Here is a 21,837-nt window from a genome sequence, read left to right as displayed (position 1 = left end):
TACGCTTTTACGACAATCGTCTGGGTTTCGACTTCGCCTATTATAGTGACGATGATAATGCAGTAACGAATAGGTAATCATTTGATCGTCCATGTTTTCAGTTTCATCATATCTCCTGTTACCGCTTAGGCTGTCGCAAGTCTGGCTTTTTTCATACCGACTTCGTCATATACTCGTTACAGAAATCTACGAAGCATCTGTTCTACCCTTTTCGTTTCTCATAATACTGTACACGCCTACACGTTCTTTACCTTATATAAGCCCTCCTGTCTGTATTGGCCTTGATCAGTTTATGCCTATTTGACGTGATATCTCAGGTCTCCATATGGCCTGTAATACTAAATTTTTAGGTATAGGGTCAAAAAGACAAAAATCTTGCCAGCAGCCTGTGCATTTATAGCTGCTGTTTACTATGGCTTTCTTACCTTCTGTGTCCCGTTCCGATTTTAACCAATTTCCATCGTTACTTAGCCTTCATATCTAAACGATTTTCCTTTACACGTTCTTCTTCTTTTACTTTTCGCCATTCCACATTTTATTTAGCACGTTATTTCATCTCTTGAAGACATTTACCATTTCCTCTGTCTTTAGCGTTGCGTTTGCACAAGAAGGAGCGAGACGCAAATCAAATGCAATGGTAAATTCAAACTCAGTGATTCGTTCTACCTGAGAAAAAAGTACTTTGGATATACTCGGAGTTCCAGTTTGAACTGGGTGGGCTTATCCAGCAATAAATGGTCGCTAGTGAATTCAATTTATCGGTGTTTATATTTTCTACTCGAACCTAGGTAGCGCTATTGCATGCCTCACGCAATGAATGTCAACCCTAAGTAGCTGCAATGTTCCAGTTGACGGTTATTATACTGGCAGGACCATTTGCATAGACTGTATTTAGTGCTTGGCAGGACTACGAAATGAAGGCGTTTGTAGAATTCTTACTAGAAATTAAGAAGGGTAAAAATATAGGAATGAAAGACAGATCTAACCATTAAACTGTTAACTAAAACATCATTAAAAAAATCATTACACAAAGAATTTCTTTTTGTCATGAGAACGACATGATTATCGATACATAAATACGCAAAAATATAAGCGGGTAGGAAGAAAATAGTATTATATTTGATATCTCCTAGAACTTTCAGCCACTTGCTTTATTAATCGGTTAGAAATAAAGGGGATTTGATTGGGGTCAAGCAAGAAGCTTAGTAATATTAGTACCGTCAATCAATGTCATCCTATAGTTGTATACCTTAGATAAAATACCAATTAATTAACTGTTTTACTCCCTTTATAGGAAGTCATCAGTCAAACCAAGCATACACCATCCACCACTGGATCGCCATTTCAACGCAAAACACCCATGTTATGGTTCTATTCAAAAACTGATTTATTTACTCAACATTGATTGGATTCGCTGAGGCTGGACTAATGAGTCGAAACTACTCAATCATATTCAATGGAAATCGAAGTGCTAACCGAAAAACGTATCTAAAAATGAGTTCGTGTCAAAGTTTGTTTTCAACTTCGCTAGCTATTAACGCCTCAGTGTTTTCAACGGGCTCATTGTTTAAAATTGGTATTGTTATACTTATGTTGTTATACTATTGCGATCTCTTGCGATTGTCAAATACATTTTCTACGTTTAATAATCTGCAAGATCTTTCCATTAATGGGCTTCTATGACATTTTGATTGCTGCCCCGGCCGTTCAATTCTCCGTATTTGAACTGCTACCATTTTCAACAATAAGACAAAGCCATTCATCATCTTTAACATCTTCTTTCTTTTATTTTACCTTTTCGTCGCTACTAGCAGCGAATCGTTTCAAGCGCCGAACTGAACGTAGATTTCACCTTGCCGCCGCTGCGCAACCAAAACAAAGATGGCGCCGCCCACTGCAAACAGAACGAGCGGACGATCAGAACGAATCGCAAAAGGGCTCTACTCACTGACTTGAAGGCCCAAACAAATTGATTCCTAGTCGGGTGCTCACTAGCGCCGTGTATGTGGTCGCTGACCCGTTTGTGCCCGAAACTGTGTGTGTGCGTGTGTGTGAGTGTGTGTGTGTGTGTGTGTGTACGTTCCTTTTTTTAGCTTTTGCTATTATTTTATGTGTTTCGCCAGTAACTTCTGTGTAATAGCCGTAGTCTGTTTACGGTTTCAAGTTTTGTTTGTTCTAGTGTTTCCACTGACTGCTCTCATAGCATTTACACTTGTTCTTGTGGAGTAGTGAATGCGTTCGAGACACCCAGCTTCTTCTTCAGTTGAGGTAAATACGGATACAGCTAGAGGTACTATTAAAAGCATGTACGTATTATTTTTATGTGTGCGCTGTTTGTAATTTTCTGGTTGAATGTGTAAGCGTTGAGTTTCACCTGTTCTAGTTCCAATTGTTCAACACATCCCAATCGACGTTATGTCTAGGCAAACTATACTCTTATCGGTACTGAAAAGTTTTAAGCTTCCGATAATTATTCTCTAAAACGAAAGTCGTTGCACCAAACTGGTTCTTTTCTTGGAAAAAAAGAAAACAAGGACAAAATATGTATGTATCGGAAGGGAAAGCCAATGGCATAGAGGTAATAAATACAACTTCACCCCATAAGGCATGGGGGTGCAAACAGACATACGACCCGTTTATAGAGAGCTATCACCCTCTGATTATGAGAACACAGTAACGATAGGAGAGTTATTTGCTGTGTTCGACGTTTATTAGTGATCTGAAAAGACAAAGAGTGTGTGCGAACAAAAGTGATCGTATTGCAACAGCAAGAAGATACCGCTGTTACCATCGCTGCGACGATGAACGAACGCGCAGTTGTTAGCGGCGTTTGCCTGCTTTTGTATTATCTAGAATATCTGGCTCGATAGCTCTATAGGGGCAAAAGAAGACTCAGCCGTTAATGCGGTCCGTGCTGTGTATGGATGTTACTTTACAAACGCAGATCAGGAACGGTCTTCTGGCGAATGACGAAACGTTAGCTGATTTGCCAGTGGTTGATAGATTAGTTAAAGCGGGGGTGGCCGTGCTGCGGCCATAAAAAGTGAATAAGTGGTTTTTGGTCTTTGTCAGACGATGGCAGTCTATAGTGGCGTCAGATAGCCGTCGATACATTTAGGTTTTTAGAACTAATGAAAGCACTATGCGTGTGTGCCTCAGAGAGTGTTTGACCGAACGGTGAGACTTACGTACGCGACAGTAATGACTGTCGTCACACAAAACGGCGGAAATGGACGTCACGTCGTGGTGGTATTGTGGACACCGCCGGGGTGAGTGGTTGGGTAAGGACGTCGTGTAGTCTATACTGGACGAGAAGATGTCCGGCTGAATTGACATTTGAAGAATTTTGATTTTTGATAGAAAATGTTTCAGGGTCGAGTCTTATAATTTATGTAATAAATAAATTTTGTACACGAAAATGTGAGGCTGTTCATGAAATGAAATGATTTTTCGGATGACAATCTCACGTCGCGTACACTGCTTTTTCAGATCAATGGCGCTTTCAGTTTTGGATTTTTCGGCAACTATAAATAAGTAGCTTACTCGGGGTATATATCTGTTGAAGAAAAAAGAATTTAGTCTAACCGTATCCGTCAAAGCAAACAAAATAATCTAGTGTATACCAACTATGCAGTTGAGCTTCGTCCAAGTGGCATTAATTACGTTCGATGTATATCCCGCTGCAAGCGTCACTCTCGTCCAAAACATATTACATTCAAAGGATTGAACAATGTATGCCAAAGTGTTGGTCACGACTCGAAGAATATATTAATATTGTTTATCATCCCAAGCAAAGACTTTAAGATTACCGAATTAGGTCACCTGCAAATCGTTATGTCAGCGAGTTACTGAACTCTCCGCAGTAACCACAGATCACTATAGCCGCTATGACTTCAGCACTGACAAGTATTATTTGTACAATATAAAAACTATACAAGGATTATTTTTATAGTAATACAATAAAAGTATTTGTTGACCTGTGTTCTTTGACGTATTATGTGCTCGATTAAATACGTCTCGTGCGATGCTGCAGTACGGCCTTGTACTGCATTATCGCACAAGTACATGCTAAGGTTGTCGAACTCAATTCCGACAAACAAAGCAGCCATATATTTTTGTTGCTGTTGATAAAATTACTTGGTTCCTTGTCGGTTTTTATACACGTACGAGGTAAATAGATAGTTGTTTATACATATACGTATATATATAGTTCAAGGCATGAGAAACAGGTGCCAGGGCTCACTAAAGGCTATCTTGCGTATGCAGAATTAAATAGAGCTTCTGTGAGTACCCTTTTACAAGGCAGCGCGTCTGTACACGGCGAAAATTTCACTAAGTGTGGTAATCAATAGCAATGTATGGGCGAGTGAGCGCTTCCAGACTAAAATGAAGAGAAAGATTATAGTGAATCATGATTGTATCAAAAAGGTGTCGACAATCTGGCTTTGTTTAGACTAGTGTGCCCTCAGTAGTCCATACCCGAGATGTTTTCTTCGAAGTAATTTCCGTCGGATTTCGGTGTGCCAGTGTGAAACCCGTTTTCCAAAGTGGAGAGCTACAGAAGAAAATTTCAAATGTTTCGTTGTTTTCTCTTTGATTTCGTCGGTTCGCTAAAATATTTCTCTTTTGTATTCTTTACTGTTTATTAGGCTTTAGAAAGCAGAATAATTGAGGAGGCTAGATCTGGTGAGTACAGGATCTCGACCCATAATTTCAAAAGCGATTTACAAGATTGGTACGTGCAAATACCCAGAAAGCTCAGTTCAAGCCGCTAACAAAATGCAAAACACAAAGTTTCAGTACTCTGAAGCTTGGCTTGTGAATAGCAAGCGGGCTGGCAGCTGTGGTGCCACGTGTTTAGCCATGGGTTAGCTTTGAACAGGCATAAGCCGAGCGTTTTGTCGAAACCTTTTTGACTAGTACGAATGTGGTAGTCGAAAGCTTCGCTTTTCGGCTCTTCTCTATTTCGTACTAAAGATATACCATATTACCTTAATCTGGCTTATCTACTTGTGCTGTTTACGCTATATTAGGTGCAACAGAGAGTATCAAAAAATGATGCCACTAAATGCAAGGTGCTAAAAATATAGTGCTACGCTCTCTTCAATGGATATGCTCCAAGATGAAACAAGAGTTTAGTGGTATCAACTGGCCTCGTTAACTTCCGCACGCGTGGCCAGTCAAGATTAGCTTGCTTTCCCAGGGCGTCGTTTAATTGAAGACCGTGCCATAGATAGTTCGCCCAAAACGTTTAGGTTATTTTCTTTGAATTTCCGTTTTAGAGCTTTATTGCTGGTTCGTTGTTAGGCTGGCTTTTGAATCACACACGCATTCGTCATATTTTATATATCGCTTGAATGGCCTCTGAACTTAATCTGTTTCTTGCGTAGTGCATTAACTTGTTGCATTTCTTTAGTGGTATTTGGACCTTTATCTGTTGGGAAGACGTCGGTAAGACAGAATCAGACAACCAGCTCATATACCACTAAATGCAACATGCATAGATCGACCCTCGCTGACGTTGAAATGCTTGACTCTAGGTAAGCCTTGTGTTGTAGTTACAGGGTAAAGGAAACAAATTAAGTTATCGTGATTATGAATCGGAAATCTATAGGTTATTTCAATATTTATAGGACTCAACTGCCCAACTGGTCACTCATATATAATTTTTATGTGAGAAACTCTATTTTAGTGGCGATTCAAAGGGCTCATTTGATGTAGGACCGTTCACTTAATGTTCTCGTGACATACGCATTGTATTAGCCTGAGCAAAAGCTGTACATTTTACCCAGATTTCAATGGCAGCATAAATGATTGCATTTTATCATATCGTATGCAGTCGTACGGTCTATGTTCGGGAAAATTTTTTGCTGTTCCACTTATGTTCGATACAAAACAACTGCTTGCACAATATATATAAACAGTACTTTCCGTTACACCATAAACTTTATAAGTCCTAGGTAACCTTTTATAACCTATAACACCGAAAAACATTTCGTTTTGCTCTTAGTCGCCTTATAGATGTACGAAACAATATTTGTGTTCCAAGGACCATAGGTTGCAAGATAGCACTAACTAGGTAGCCATGTATACATTTAAAAAGCCCTTAGGCTGAGATGAAAGAAAGAAGACAAAACTTCTGGCATTTCTAATCCTCAGTTCACATTCAATTTCAGCGTTGCTGTGTAAGTGATAATGGAGCCGCAACGGGTGCAAGCCATATATAATTTTACTGGAGAGCACACAGATGAGGTATGAGTAGCTATCTTGCTATTTAGCGCCCAGTGAAACCGATGCGTTAAGCATTCATATATTTTTTGATGGGTCTTACTAATTGCAAGCTTATGGTAGACTACGGTGTATTACTAGGACTATTACACTATACACTAGACAGTTTAATAGTATTTGACGCTCTTCGCTCGTATATTTCAATATTTGGTCTGTCTTAAGTGAGACAAATACAACTTTATCAGATGATTTGTATTCTTCTATAGTACAGGTGGTCGTAGCTAAGTCTTACTTGTGGGAGAGACGAACGTTCTATATATTTAAAAAGGATCAACAAAACATATAATTACCTTTCTGATAATGCAGCTGATGCCTTTAGCGCATATTGCTGGTTCAATGTACCTCGTTTGCTTGTCACGGCCTACCTTTTCTGGCTTGGAAACTATTTGTACTCTTAATTCAGTGTAATTGATCACGATCCTTCTTCAACTGATATCTCGAAAAAAAATTCAGACCCAAAGATCTACAAGGAGTTCATTCTTATATCTATAAGCTACAGTCGAATGGAAACCACTTACAAAATTACTAGAAGGAAAGAAAGATCATTTAATATGAATAACTCGAATAGCTTGTCCTTATGGCCCAGTCACAGTAAAATTCATGCCATCCGTAAGATCCAACGTATTATTGTAGAATAGTCGAAAGCAGTGCATTTGAAGTTGTGTAAAATAGCCAAGGTTCATCGATTCCGTTCTAACGGTAGTCTGCAGTTAGACGAAAATTCGTTGAAAAATACTTTAAGCCAATAAATTAAAGGGCAGAGTATCGTACAAATGATTTGGGATGCTTGAGCTGGTCGCCGATCGTTGCCTGGAATATATTTCGGCAATTTTCTACAGTTGATTATGCATTGCTTGTTCGGAATTGAGAGATTCGAGTAATAAGATAAAACCTTTGTTTCCATGAATTAACATACTTTTGTATTGTATTATCTTTTGTAATATTGTTCAGTTTTTTTGTTGGTTTATTGGTCCTTATTTGTCTATTTCTCCTATAGCTCAATTTTAAGAAAGGGGATATTATCACAATTACTCAGCCCCTGGAGGGCGGCTGGTTTGAGGGCACTCTGCGAGGCGTCACTGGTTGGTTTCCCGCAAACTATGTTATTGATTATTGGGGGAATGCTGGCGTCGAACCAGCTATTGAGGCACAGGCCGCAGAGGCTGCTGAACATCGCGCAACACTCTTAACGAACATTATCAAAACTGAAGCAGCATTTGTCAGAGATCTCGACGCATTCATGAATTGTGAGTACATTTGTGGTATTTAACGGTAGCAACTAACTGAGTGCGTAGCGTAAATTAAAATAGATTCTGTCCATCGCTGAGATTAGAAACACTAAGTAGCATGAGTGGTGTCGAATCATATCTATTCTATTTTGTGACTTCGATATGATGACAAAACAAAGATGTTTTGAAGGCATCCTTTCAGTTGGGGCTTTAAGGTAAGCCTACAAGCCCAAGCCTTTAAGATTTCAAAAAGGGTTCACACGTTTGATCTGCGTGAACTGCTGATATAAAGAAACGAAAACTAACTTCGTGCCTTGCCTGTTTTCTTTTACACAGCAACACTACAATCGGTCTGGCGCTTGTTTGGAGTTGAATATGATCTAATTAATCGCCATCTTGAGCTCATCCTTGAAGCACACCGAACACTCCTGTCAGGTCTTCGAGCCGAAGCGTCCAGACACCCGAATAAAGTCGGCAAGGTGTTCTTAGCCATTTTTCCTCGACTGCAAAGCGTTCATAGAAATTACTGCGCCCTTCATCCCCGAGTTATCAAGCTAATAATGAATTCGAGTGCGATAACAAATGCCAGTCTAAATGGTGCCACGAGTAACAATAACAACAATAATGTACCTAACATGCTCAAATTAAGCGTCGGCTTGTCAGCGCCATTCAAACGAATGGAGAAATATGAAACGGTTCTCGAGGAGCTGACCAGGCTTACAGCCGAGAACCACCCGGATCGCGGGGACTGTCAGAGGAGTTGCAGTCTTTTTCGTGAGCTCGTTCAGGAGATAGTAGCATTGCGACGACGGAAAGACGTCGAGACCGAGATGCTTAATGCCAACATACGTAACTGGGATGGCGCACCGATTTCAAACCTCGGCGAAGTTCGCCTCACGTGCCCAGTCACTGCGCAGTGGCAGAACGGCCGAAAAGACCACTATCTCGTCGTGTTCGATTCAGCTGTCATACTTGTGTCACTCTATAACCCGAATGAGTTCCAGTTGGACTGCAAATTTCCTCTGGAGCAAACAACTGTCACTAAGATGGATAAGCATCTATCGTTGGAATTTGCGTACCAAAATACGAGAGTTCTCGTGACATTTCACTCACCTGAGGATTTGGAGAAACTTCGAAGTCGCGTGGACGTCTACGCGACGGTACAGAAACGCAACTCATCGAAGTCAGTAGACGGAGGTTTGTCCTTGGTACCGACTGTGTCCAGATCAGGAGCCAACGGATCTCGACCAGGGACCCCAGATCAGATGCTGGATGTTAACATTAGTCAACAGATGACTGCATGGCCTTGCCAGCAGTCATCGAGGGTATCACGGCCAACGTCGCCTGCTTGGCCGAGACCGCCATCTCAAAGGTACGATGATCATATTGCGGATTGGTTAGTATTCTGTTTTTAAATGGTAGAATAGCTATCGTCCGCAGTTTTCATAGGACGGTTCAACCCACAGAACGATAAAATATTTATGTGCGAGAAGAATCAGCATTTATAGGAGCACATTAAGTCAATACTAATTTAATATAGGCAGCTTTAAATTTTTTCTTCTGAACCGCAACTTTTAGTGGATTTGAAGCAGTTTATCGATACTGAAAAGTAGGTTAGTTTTTTAGCTCGATTGGAGTTTAAAGGTATGAAAGAACCCAAGAAAGCTGGCAATGAGGCGCTACGTGAATGGTAGGCATTTCTGGCTTGTCAGAACCGCAAATATACTTTTCATTGACTGTAGCTATAGTGTGGTTTCATGAAAGGCTCTAATCACCTGACTCCGTATTGGCATTCACTTAGGTCACATCAACAGCAGAATCAACAATGTGGTTCACCGTTGGACACAGCTTCAGGCCATTCTGAGCTGCCAGCATCAAGGATGAGTCTCATGGTATCAAGAATTCGAGGCGTCTTACCCCATACAAGAATGTAAGTATTAAACGCCTGCAATGTATATATATATATATATATATATATATATGGTTGATCGAGAGGATATATACAGTTTGGGGTACCTAAAAGAGGACTTCTTCTAGTAAGCTAAGTAAGTGACTTAATAAGCTGCTTCTTAGATGGTATCGAAACCAAAAAAATATCTCGACAAGCTTTTTCAACGAAAGGTGCAAAAGTACGCGGAAAGCCTCAAAAAGGAGAACCCATGTGGACAACCCAATGGTTGATTGATACTCTGTTCTCCTAACGGTCGTTAATTTTTATGCAGAAAGGTCTGAGTGTATTAGTAATAGCTTTTCGGCCATTTTGATAAACTCTTGAGCCTTTTAAATTGAAACTCTGTCGAGAATGGTCCGGTTTGCCTTTTGGAAATCTTCTGATGACTTTTCAGAGGCCGCTTGAAAACTGATAATAACGTAGATTGCCGATTACGGGTAGAAAAGAAAGTTTATAACCTCAATGGGGGTTCGATTCGCGTGAACATATTCGGTAATAGCTAACCTTCGCCGAAATTCTAACAACTATGCACTGTTCTTCGCCACGAGGAGTTAGCTGTTTGTTGTAGAAGAAACTGGTTTCCGTTTGGTACAAAAGTTATAAAACGAACTATATTGTACGACAAGCGGCCTGCCAGATTTTATCCAAATTTAATTCCCTGCCCTGTACTTGGCAAAAGCCACCTAGCAGTTTGCGAGTTACCATTTTACAGCTGTTAAACTAGCAAGAGAGTGAAATGTAATAAAAATAAGATTAAAAAGGAAGTAAAGACCCTTAAACTCTCAGGGGACTTTTGAATCGTCAGACGATTTTGCCCTATCCTGCATATATTAAAGACCCTTCCTTGTATACCGTGCACGCCCTTTTTATGATGTCACCACTACAAGGAACCACCGTTTTCATAGTGGTGACATCACGTAACCGGACCGGTTTCCACGGTGCCGACAAAAAATTTTCTGTTTGTTGGAGTTGAATCTTCTTAGTTCCAATAAGTCCGGAAAATATTGCTTTGTAGTGTCAGTTCTAAGCGTACATATTATTGGTAGAGAACGTGACGATGTTCGTGTCGGGTGTTATTGCACCATAAGCAGATGCATGAACTCCAATTATTCAAAACTATCGCTAGGTCCCACCTGAAAATCAAGCCTGGAGCTTCATCAACTGCCCTGCCTATCACACCAGCGGAATAGAACAGTGATTACCGGACCGATCTGTTAGTGGGAGAAGCGCTAACCTGCTGACAGTGTTCAAATGTATTTAAGAAGTTGGTCTTCCATTCGTTGCACGTGAACTAGTGTTAAACTCAATTGCGTTACGTCCCACAAAATGATTTTAACACAAACTAAACTAACGCTATAATACTGTGTAGTATATAGATTCTCGCTATATTTTAAAGACCTATTCGTCGTCTTCAGTACCAGGAACGGCATTAGCGAAAAATTGCTTGTTTGTTGCCATTTCTCAAATGCTTGTCTTCTTCTTCGAGAGATCAAGAGAAGAGGAATACTCATAAATAAAGGACCAGTAAAAGCAATCATTGAGGTATCTTTGTATCCAATTTAATCACTTGTCGATGCTTGTTTTCTGCCTGAATGTAGAACAGATAATCTTGCACTCTCTTTTGAAATAATTTAAATTTGTATCGTGACCATATATGTTTCCCTATACAGCTAGACTTCGAATATTTGTGTCGTACATAATAAAAAAAAAAGTATACATGAATCTGAAAATAACTATTTAAAGTATCATTCAGTCGTGCGCAGAGTGGTTCGTTGAATTCAATGTTCCCGTTTTTATGCGCCCTATCTATCGACCAGTATGAATCAGTCAGGCGCGATCTAAACTAAATAGTAAACAACAATTTCAAATATATCTAGGCTATAATACGAAATAGATTCAATTTAAACTTACCGTGATCTACATCGAGACTCGATCTCCAGAGTCACCTGCTATCGAAACGAACTTGGCTACGGGACTATCTCACTACGTCGTTTTTGATTGCTAAAATTTATAGCCGCAGTTAGCTGTTTTCATCCGTGGCGTAACTATATGTCATTACAAATTTATTCTTTCATTTCACCGTACGGGCCCAGACAGGCTGCATTGCCTGAAATCGCAGTGAAAGTCAATTTGTCAACTTGTTGCAGCATAAAGTCTGCATCAAATCGGATTCCAACGGTACTTATTCTTTTGGACGTGAGTCGATGGACGTAGCACGGGCAAACGTCCGATCGCCGTCACCACTCAGAGTGTGACAACTTGAGACAAATAGAGGGTTTTAGTGGGTCAATGCCGAGTAAACAAAGGTCTAAAGCTCACACTGACAAGGATTTAATTGAGTGCTCAAGCGGTTGAGAGATTAGTTGACTGCAGAAGACTGCAGAGTAAAATAAGGAGGATAAGATACAACATATATAATAATGTGCGACCGCGGTGACTGTACCGGTTGTTGTTTACATTACGTTTCAGTAACCAACTATCCATTGCATCTAAGGCGGAAGACCGTTTTAAGCTCCTACTGACCAACAACAGTTTTATCGAGGAAGTGTTTTTGAGTATTTCTCTGGTTGTCATAAATGTCATTAAATTTGAGGCGTAATGTGATTTCGGATTAATCAGATTCACTTGATTTCTAAATATCATGCGCTTCGATATTGTCGCTTCCGAGAAAGAATTTCAATGGGCGGCGAACGTTTATCATATAGACTTTCTTCGAAGCCGCCCACTTTGGTCGTTGAACGTGAGTGCCAATAGGCCGGTCGCGTTGTCGCTATTCATTGCTCTCTAATTCTTTCCGAAGTCGTTGTTGGCTCTTCATCGATCCTTCAGTAGATACAGTTCGCCAGAATTCCCGCGCCAAAATATGAAAGCACATTTTCCGGTGGTCAGTGAACGTCGGTGTCTAATGGCAAAACGAGTCTCGGAGGCCTTACCGTATGCTCCTTCCCTTTCTCTCTCTCGCTCTCTCTACTTCGAGCACCGGCGACGAAACGGTGCGATCGTCTTTTTGTGGATGCGACCAGCGAGACAAAAGTTGTGTGAGAACCACGTGTTCTGAACCGGCTGTGACACCATGAACCGAGTGCTCTCCTTTTGATTGCAACGCGATAAACAAGCCGACAGCAACAGACCGGGACGAATCTATGAAATGTTGTTAATAGCGAGGGAAGACAAGCAGGGAAGGTGTGGCGTCGTATTTGAGGACGGCGGCAGCAGGTTTAGCGTAAACGAACTTGGAAAGTAAGCGTCAACTGAACACGTCTGAACTGTCCGGAGGATCTATTGAGTATGTGCTTTCGAGCGCTACCACGTCGGCAGTACTTGCGGTTGCCACCGCAGAGCGGACGCCTCTCAGATCAACTTTTTCTCAACAAAGAGGCAGTCCCCTCTCGATGTAAAAGAGTAAGATTGCTATAAGAGAGAGGTTAGCTTTACTCCGCGCACTTGGGCGATAGCACCCGGCAAACATACATAGTTTGGTTGTGTAGTTTGGCAACGGACGCTCAGCGACGATTAATAAGACTACAGGAGATTAGACTCCTAGGAAAGATGTTAGTGCAGCCAGTTAGCTAATTTGCTTCTAGATTACACTACGTTTATATAGAGGATACGCCGCTGAAACGATTTATTTCATCTTCATCACATTTCCATCGCCTCCTTCACGCTCGGACAAGTTCGATCAGGACAAATTTAGCTAAGAGAGGCTGATCAAGTGTTGACCAAGGGCGTTTCTCTACTTAGCAGTTGCCGTTTCTCCCTGCTTCTTTCGTACTCGCTCGCTTTCTATCTAGTCCAACTCCGGCAAATATCAGAACTCGCTGTCAGACGCAGGCAGTGCTCATGAGCAAGAGAAAAGCATGGCAGCAGCGAAGCTGTCAGACCACCTAGATTTCTTAGGATCATCGTTATGAAATGGGGATAACATAACTCGTAGTGAGTCGTTGCAGATCATTAGGACGATGACGAAGCGAGAAAATTTCTAGGACAAAAGGTTTCACTGAGTATTCGTTAACATTGCTATGGCACAGGTTCGCTTAGTCAACGGATTGTTGTATTGAGCGTAAATTTTATAGGCGACACATACTGACGACTGTGCGCCGCAGAAGCGGTGAGCTCATTATTGTCAACTGACAGCTTCGGGAAATAATTAGACGTAATTTACCTCTTATAGGGTATGACATCTGACAATAAAAACAGATACTGATGTAAGCGCTAACTTCGGACATGTTACAGAAAAGTGCCGCTGCAGAAGGAGGCTGTTCCTGGCTTGAAGAGAGGATCATCTGCCCGAAAAAACAAAAAAGAACTTCCTACGCCCATTCTTCGTAAGTAGAATCTACGAAAACTGTGATAAGAGATCGATTGATATGGTCCAAGGAAGACGTTTTTCTTGCAGACTTATATATAGTAGCTATACGTTTTCGAAGTAACCTGTTCTATCTTAAGTAAACTGCAGCATCCCTCATCGGTCGCAGTGTCATTCCTTGCCTTTGAATATCTGTGACTCCCCTCAGACTTCCTCATCCCCGAAACTGCTATTAATCTGATTTAGTAACAAATTCAGAAGAAACTGGGTTACGCACGACGCGTACCCAAACGCGAACAGCAGCCCATATCTTTGAGGAATATTTTCAGTAATCTGACAAATGGTAATAAATAATTCATTCAAAGTCATTCATGTAAGTGTCGCACTTCCGTATTGTTTTGCTGCAGGTAGCAATCTAGTAATCAGTTAGTATAATGCATTTTCGAAACGCTACGTACGTCCTATTTCATCTACTTTATTGACAAGCGAATGTATTCTGTCGGTATGTCCATTGACGTTCAGCTCCGGAGCCACCGTTCAACACCGTCGACTACGAACGAGACCTGCAGATCCTCAAAGTGGTTGAATCAGTTGCGAATCTCTCAAAGAAGCCAACCCCTTCCATCCCTGTTGGGTCTTTAGCGGCTGCCGGCGCGACATCGGCCGGGGGATTGAGTTCGTTACCGTCGGTTCGAATTTCTACCGTGACTGCTCACAGCGGGTCCCCAATGGACGGGGATGGAGTTCACGGGGCGGTAGGACCTGGGAGGCCACTCAGCATTTCGCCAGTATCCCCGGGGGGAACCGATGGACACGCGGCAAGCATTAGAAACGTTCAGAATGACATCGCATTTCTCAAAGAGGTAGGGCAGGTACTTGTAATTAAAACTTTTTTATAATCTAAAAGCATTGCGTTAGTGCATGGCCAACTGAAGTGCTTTACTGGGCCATTGGATAACGGTTGTCGTTACCACTACTCTTTGACATGCTTCATGTATTTGTAAGCATATGCGACCTTATTTGTTTCTACAAGTATGCATTGTTAGACAAAACCACTAGGAGACAGATGTCTGTAAGCACACAAGCAGGCGTCGCGTAATAGTGTCACTCGCGTCGACTTCTGCGTGTCTGCACAAGTTACAATGCATTGACCCTTGACGATTAGAAATAATCGATATGACGGCTTATAGAAAAAATGGGTCGAAAAATATCAGCGCCTATGTGCAGACGTGTCGATAAATCACTGAAATTTATAAGCAATTGATTGACTCCTAGTCGTATCTAGATTCGAGTGGCCAATATATTTATATTGCGGTTGACCGACGAGCGTGAATGACTGAGCTGTTTTTTTTAATAAGGTTTGACTAATACTGCCTACGAGCTTTCGGGTCCGGCAGAGCAATGTCTATCTAGCGTAAGGATTTATTGAATTGTCTGCTTGATCATTTACGTCTTGTACTATTCTTCTATATTGTGATGTAGCGGCAGCGGTTATTCAAGGATTGTTGACTGAGTGTGTCCTAATTGTGTAGAGTGATGACAAAAGTCTACTGTGGCTAAGAGTGATTTAGGATTCTATAAGATATCACGACGTTCTTTGATGAAAATAATGGTCACTAGCACACTCCCCGAAATGGGAAAACTGTTTACGATCTGGCTGTCAGATCTGCAACGGAATATTCATTAACTGTTCAAACTTTAACTGCACGCCCTTAAAATGAGTGCGTATACAGATGCACACATATAGCGCCGTTTCAATTGTTACAGTGTGGTAAAACTGTCACATGAAGAGAACGCATCCATTAATTCGATTACAAGTACCACAACCATAGAAACATTCGTCACGAATTATATCTCACCGTCCTTAGCTTTAATTATAAATATGTCACCCGAATGAAACCATTAAAACCAAGCCAAAATGCCTGTTAGCTCTGTGATCGAAACTATCAGGCGGTTTGCAGACCCTGTGACAACAAGAAGGATCCGAAATATATATTAGAAGTAAGGCAGCCATTTTCCTCGAATCCAGCGTGCTTTCCTATGGGAACGTGGTTGGCTGTCCGAAAAATTAGAACCAAACACCATAGTACTGTACGCATTTTATTTAATTTAGCTCGTTCTCTTTTGCTAGCTACTATAAGCCAAATTTTATAATTTCTTCGTTCACCAGTGCGTGAATTTTAGCCATTATTATTATCGTCAATATTCTATAGTATTTGTTTCCCTTTATAGGCGGTATACAACTTATACAATTCTACACCGCAAATAGCTATGATTGTAAATAATGTTGCCTTTATCTACAATCCTGTTGTATTTTTTGCTTTTCCAGCAAGTGGCCAAATTGCAGGCCGAGCTGCAAGAGGAACGCCGACAGCGAAGAGCTCTTCAGGATCAAGTTAATCTTTTTTCGTCCGTAAAAAGAATGTAAAGCTGATATCTATCTGCTTGATATCGATTTTGTCGACATTTTATCGCACTGCCAAAACAGTGCGACAAAATGAATGTTGCAACGATAAAAAAAAAATGAAAGCCTGCGCTAAATGAACGAATCAAACAATCGAGCTCATTTTTTCAACCAACAAGCTGCATGGCAATACATTTCAAAGTCGCGTCAACAAACGATGATATAGGATGGACGAACCTCCAGTCCCGAGTCCGCTTGGTCCTCGTACCCATCACGTCCTTGTAACTCTCACGCACATTTCTCTCTAATTAGTTCTGTTAGAGCTACGTGTCGTATCTGTGTGTTATCCTACCCATTGTCTTTGTCGTTCATTCTTTGAACACGCATGTATTCGTAATACCGCTGCGCGCTATGTTTTTGATGACGTGTCGATGTTAGGAGCAAATCATTGCCACTATGATCGCTCGTTACATGGGGACAAACGTAACGTTACCTATTAAACTTTAGTTCCCAATTTTATAGGTGTTGGCGTTCATTTTTGTAAGTGCACAGCCGTTTTTTTATTGTTCCTTGCTTTGCTTTAACAACATCGAAAAAGCAGAGCGCCTCGAAAATTACTAGATGCTATCTTCCGCACCAACTTTGTAAATAATGCGTGGCATCCTTGTTAACTTATAGACGTTAGAAATATTAGACTAACTTCTTAAATTATGGATATCTCTCGTACGACCCACCTGGTCACTTACTCAACCGCTATCTCGTTATCAATTTGTACCTTGTGGCTATTGCTTTTTTGTCTCCTACGTACCCCCACCTACATCAATTTTTCGACCTAATTTAACCTACAGAGGTGCATATTTCTGACGAATGCTTGAAATCTGCTGTGTATTATGGAAAATCTGTGCCCGAATATGAAAGATCCGTTAATGCTGACGACATGTATGTACATATTGCAATTCAAGCATCTACGAAAATCTCTCCAGTCAAGCTATTACTAAAAAGGAGTTCTAAACCAACAACTGCGTAGGAAAGAACGAATCTGATCTATAACTTAACGCGAGGGAAGCAGTCCTTAGTAAGCGAGAATATGAGAAGAAAATCATATTAACTTGTTGGGATTCGAAACTAAGATCGAAAAGCGCTGTATGCACCTACATACACGCATTCACACGTTTCGGAAAGTCGGAGAAGTAACACCAGTCACCAACTCTAAGACGATTCGTGGCAATAGGGGTGCAGTAATACAAAATTACTATAAAGAGAAAAGCAGACAAACACTTAATAAACGTTAGCTCCGTTCGGTGCAAAAAAACTAACATGTACAAACGCTACACCGTATCGACATGGCACGTCGCTGTTCGCACGCAAGCTTTTTGTGCCAAACAGATTTACAGTTGACCTGGAGAATAAGTCGGAGCTTATATACATGAACGCTACTATATACACACATATATTTCTCTATGGACATATTATATTTATATCTGCAAAATAGCAAAACGCCTAAATGGGCCCCAGTAGCAAAGTGCGCTTGTTGTTAGGAGTTCTATTGTACAAAGACAATAATTAAAAAATAATACACTGACAGATCGCAACTGACAAATAAATGCCTACATATCTCGACAATGAGTCAACAAGTTATCAGTGTACTGCAGAATGATGAGATTTTCGAAGATATGTAGTTTGCTTCGTAAACTAGGGGAAGTGCTCGTCTTGGCTGTTATTAATATTTTACTAATTTACAGTAATTAGCGGTCGATGCCCTAAGTGGATGTTAACTGTTGTTTTAGCTGGGACCCTAACCCGACGGCTGTACCAGTGATAAGATATCGGAGTCAATTACATCTGCGAAAATATATTAATCTAAAAGGACATTCAATAGAGATCTAGAGTATTATAGTACTTTGCAGTTAGAAAACAAAGCTCGAATCCAATCGGGTCTTCGAGCTCTCAATTCGAATCGCAGAGACGAGAATAACAAGCTAACCTCACCTGTAGAATGACCAAAATAATCGAGCTGGCTATTGAAAACAATGAATAAAGTGTTACCTAAGAATTTAGGCCATAATAGCTGTCATTTCGATATTTATATCACTTAGGTAATAATGGAAAGTAGCGCGTACGTCACGCGTCATTCTCCGATCGCTGCGTGGCGAAGGTCGGAGACAGATCTCTAAATAAACGATACGACATTTAGACGAGTGCTAAAATTATGTGGAATCGACAACGAGGCTCAAAGAAATCCTCTGCCAATTCAGGTATCTTATTTAAAATACAATAATTGTATTCAAATCGAACCTGTACCAATTAGGACCCGAAGTGTTTATTTCTTAGTTAGTTGCGTAATGTGTCGTTTTCGAGACAGGACATCTTATAGCATTATTAGTCTCGGACCAAACAATATGCAGAGCTGAAATTTTTTTAAATAGTTAGCTGGACAATTTGAAGTGCATTGTTAATCATTTGAGTTTTCTGATAAATTATAAAAATGAACGTGGGCCTTCTCTTGCGGCCCAAGTAACGTATTAAAAGCGTTATAACGCGGCTGCGAGTTCTCGTTCTGGCTCGATTTTTGCCCTTCTTTTTCACCAGAATTCATCTAAGATATTGTTTAAAACATTACAGTGGCTTTGTGTTTTATGCAGCAGAATACTTTCATAGGTATCTTCAAAGCGTCCTGGGTTTTTCTGCTTCTCCTGGTGCCCCTTCTCAGCTCGAACCCACCTGTTCGCCTTTAGGTCAAGTATGCCAGTTGGTCCTGTCGGTATTAGGTGGGTGAGCGCTGTAGCAGCGTAGTATGTTTGTCGCGAGGAGCTCGTTAAGGCGCAAACGAGTACAGTAACTCATGAAGGGACGATCGGCTTAACTCAGCGGATGCCCAGCGATATCGAAAGAAACGTTTTTGCATAGCCCAAACATGAGACGAAATGGCGAAAAATACTACAATGAAATAGACCCACCAGCACAAGGCGTTTGGCACCTGCTGCCAAACCGAATGCATACGCCTCTTAAAGCAGTCTTTAAGCAGACCCAGATGAACAGAGCTCGTGAGCGATGGTTACTGAACGCAGAGGTCACTGAGCGATTTTTTAATAGTAGAGAAATAAATGCCCGTTTCAGCCAGTAATTGCCGATTTGTCCAGTTTATGAAATATTTTTAAATTATCGATTTATACAGATTTTTCGTTTGCAATTATATTATCGTTTCCTGTCGACTTGTTACACAATTATAATCGACACCAAGCAGATTTTCGAAAAATATTGTATCTTTGAATTTCTGTTTCGTTTTACGTATTGTACGCTCACGTTATAACGTAAGCTTCTCTGAAGCACTTGCTTTATCTGGGAAACTCCTTAGTCGTTATTTGTTTGTTATTCTTTGAGAAGATTCGAATTTCAAAACCTGTTTCTTTCCCATCTCGATTTGGTGTACTTTCTCCGCATTTCTATTGTCTGCGTCTTTTTTGATTTTCCCAGCGGCATCCATGCCGTTCGTTTTTTTCTTCTAAACGCCACCATCTTCAAGTGACTTTTCCCCCTTGAAAGTGTCTTCTCGACTCCGCTCTGGCAGTACAATAAGTTCGGCCCGGCAGCGCGTCACCCGCTGCGCTTCTCCGCCCTGCGCGGTTTTCGGCAAAGACCGCTTTTTTTTCAGCTGCTGCCGCCGCCGCTGCTGCTGCTGCTGTTCTATCGTCGTCGGAACATCAACGTCGCCATCATCAGGAGCATCGTAGGTTATTTTCTCATCGGCACTTTGTACGCACATCCATTGAAGGAGAGAAAAAGCTGAAAAGAAGTGCCGGAGACGGCTGACTCGCCAGCGCGGCTGCGACAACCCAGACACCAGCGCAGGGAGGCCGCAGGAAAAGCCAGCTGTGCCAAACAGAGATACATGGACACAATGAAAGAGAAAGGGGGAGAGCGCGAGCGATCGGATGAGTGGCTGCTTGATTCAAGCCGCTCCCTCTTCATCAATGAAGAGCTGTAGTTGACGTGCCAGCCGCCCGGGGGAGCCACAGTTCGGCCGTCTCGGCCCGAACTCAGCTCAGAAGTGCGTATGTGCGAAGTTACGATATGGCTATAGTTGCCGTTAGCAATCATATTCCCGCTAACGAGACGAACGCCCTATCGCAGAAGTCGAGATAGCCGTATTTATAAAGAGGACGGTTCGATTTGGGATAATGATGGGTATTGTTGGGTGATATGCTATTCAGGGAGCGATATCTTCACTGGGGATTTTTTTAGCTGCTGATTAGAAGTTCGCTAAAACGTTGCTCATCAAGGATCACGTGGAACGTTTGTTAAATAGCAAGCCGTCAAACAGTTAAATAAAGCCATTTGTTTTAGTGTATTGCGTTAATATTACTCGTATTTTTGCTACATAAATGTTTCGAACTTTACAGCCTGGTGATACCGCCTTTTTAAGGTATTGCATCAGGCATGGGCCCCAGCACGAAACGAAGCGTGGTTTTTTCCCAACTTCGAACCTTGACCATCTGGTGCCATTATGGTTAGTAAGCCAATGGTTAATATATGTGAAGTAGAACATATATGTTGAAGAATAAATATACTTTCTCAAAATGTCGAATCTATTCACACACTGTAATATAATATCATATACTTACATTATGTATCGTTACGTAACAGAATGTCTGTAAAGGAAGTTACCTGACTCTTCAGTTCAATTATGTGATAGTTACTTTAACACTATGCTTCTCCGCCTATCTCAGTTTTTTTTTTCTTCTCTACGTAATTTCGATACAACATTCTAGTGGCCTTAACATATTCTAGAGAGTTTTCAAACGTTTCTACGAAACGAAAACCACTATTGAATTAATAAAAATAGATACAACAATAAAACAATATAACAAACAGAAAGTGTTTTAGGTGTAGTTGGCTGCGGTCAGTCAGTACGCCGTCAGCTCTGGTTGAATCTTAAACCTGCTCTAAAAATTGTAAATCTAGATTTCAGCCATCGAATTTTTTCAGTCTGGAAGCTAATTCTTTATTCTCATCAATGCGACCGTTTGCAGAAAATTTGACGTAACGTGTTACAATCTCGTTAAGGTCACAGTCTAAATTCGAATCACTGCAATTTAACGATATATTATTCAAAGAAAAAATTTCCTTCGTTTATTATAAAAGCCATGACGGATCTTTGTTATCCACAAAATCTGTCGGTCATTTTGCTTTAATATTTAACTATACTTACTTACACGTGACGTTTGCTGGCACCTACCATATATATTATATGGATTGATAAATATTTGACTACTGTAGCAAAGCATGGACTCATTGACGCCTGTGAAATGGTTTTAACGAAAGTAAATGATCGCAGCTCGAAGAAAGAAGGTGCGCATCAAAGCTTCTCCTCTTTGCATTAGGAAATAATTCGGTTTCCTTGCTTTTAGTTAGTAAATCAGCCTATTTGGCCGATAAATGTTTACAGTATCTCAGGATACAGAACAACAGAGTGTTGTGTGTGAACAGTTCTATGTTTATTCCTTTCTTCCATACTTCTAACGAGCCATCATTTCGTTTGATCATCGTCTATACTATAATAGCATTTTATTCTCGACGGTAACCATCGGTCGGTCGACTTTCCGCTTTTAGTTACCCCCTTCGTTGTACAATCGCTTAAGTAAATTGGTCACAAATTTGT

The 21,837-nt window shown here is 40.9% G+C and overlaps 1 protein-coding gene and 1 long non-coding RNA gene across 6 annotated transcripts; one reads left to right on the top strand and one right to left on the bottom strand.

The window, feature by feature from the left end:
• Window positions 1–1,363: 1,363 nt before the first annotated feature.
• On the bottom strand, window positions 1,364–12,806 carry LOC147758319 (uncharacterized). 2 transcript variants are annotated; one of them, XR_015318899.1, is made up of 3 exons: window positions 11,992–12,806; window positions 11,380–11,575; window positions 1,364–1,894 (listed from the first exon to the last, which is right to left on the bottom strand). It is a non-coding gene; the product is annotated as an uncharacterized LOC147758319 (long non-coding RNA). The 2 variants fall into 2 exon arrangements; XR_015318898.1 differs by having other exon boundaries at window positions 11,380–12,806.
• Window positions 1,912–18,243, top strand: RtGEF (Rho-type guanine nucleotide exchange factor). 4 transcript variants are annotated; one of them, XM_022787677.2, is made up of 10 exons: window positions 1,912–2,268; window positions 3,160–3,269; window positions 5,417–5,540; window positions 6,177–6,252; window positions 7,286–7,535; window positions 7,854–8,889; window positions 9,319–9,447; window positions 13,702–13,793; window positions 14,297–14,637; window positions 16,104–18,243. In XM_022787677.2, exons 4-10 carry the CDS (start codon window positions 6,196–6,198, stop codon window positions 16,200–16,202), a joined length of 2,004 nt encoding a protein of 667 aa, XP_022643412.1. In that variant the 5' UTR covers window positions 1,912–2,268; window positions 3,160–3,269; window positions 5,417–5,540; window positions 6,177–6,195; the 3' UTR covers window positions 16,203–18,243. The 4 variants fall into 4 exon arrangements, with proteins under 4 accessions (XP_022643412.1, XP_022643413.1, XP_022643414.1 ...); XM_022787678.2 differs by lacking the exon at window positions 3,160–3,269; XM_022787679.2 differs by lacking the exon at window positions 5,417–5,540.
• Window positions 18,244–21,837: the final 3,594 nt, after the last annotated feature.

This window comes from Varroa destructor, unplaced genomic scaffold (assembly GCF_002443255.2).
Source record: "Varroa destructor unplaced genomic scaffold, Vdes_3.0 BEIS01000001.1, whole genome shotgun sequence".
Lineage (NCBI taxonomy): Eukaryota > Metazoa > Arthropoda > Arachnida > Mesostigmata > Varroidae > Varroa > Varroa destructor.
The sequence above is the reverse complement of the archived record's forward strand: the minus strand, read 5'-3'. Positions and strand labels throughout refer to the sequence as shown.

What these genes read in the sequence shown, in the direction of transcription:
- RtGEF (XM_022787678.2), top strand. Translation starts at nt 6,196, where the DNA reads ATGGAGCCGCAACGGGTGCAAGCCATATATAATTTTACTGGAGAGCAC. An exon ending in CTGGAGAGCACACAGATGAG is followed by an intron (nt 6,253 to 7,285) that starts GTATGAGTAGCT and finishes TTTCTCCTATAG; the next exon opens with CTCAATTTTAAGAAAGGGGA. An exon ending in ACATCGCATTTCTCAAAGAG is followed by an intron (nt 14,638 to 16,103) that starts GTAGGGCAGGTA and finishes TTGCTTTTCCAG; the next exon opens with CAAGTGGCCAAATTGCAGGC.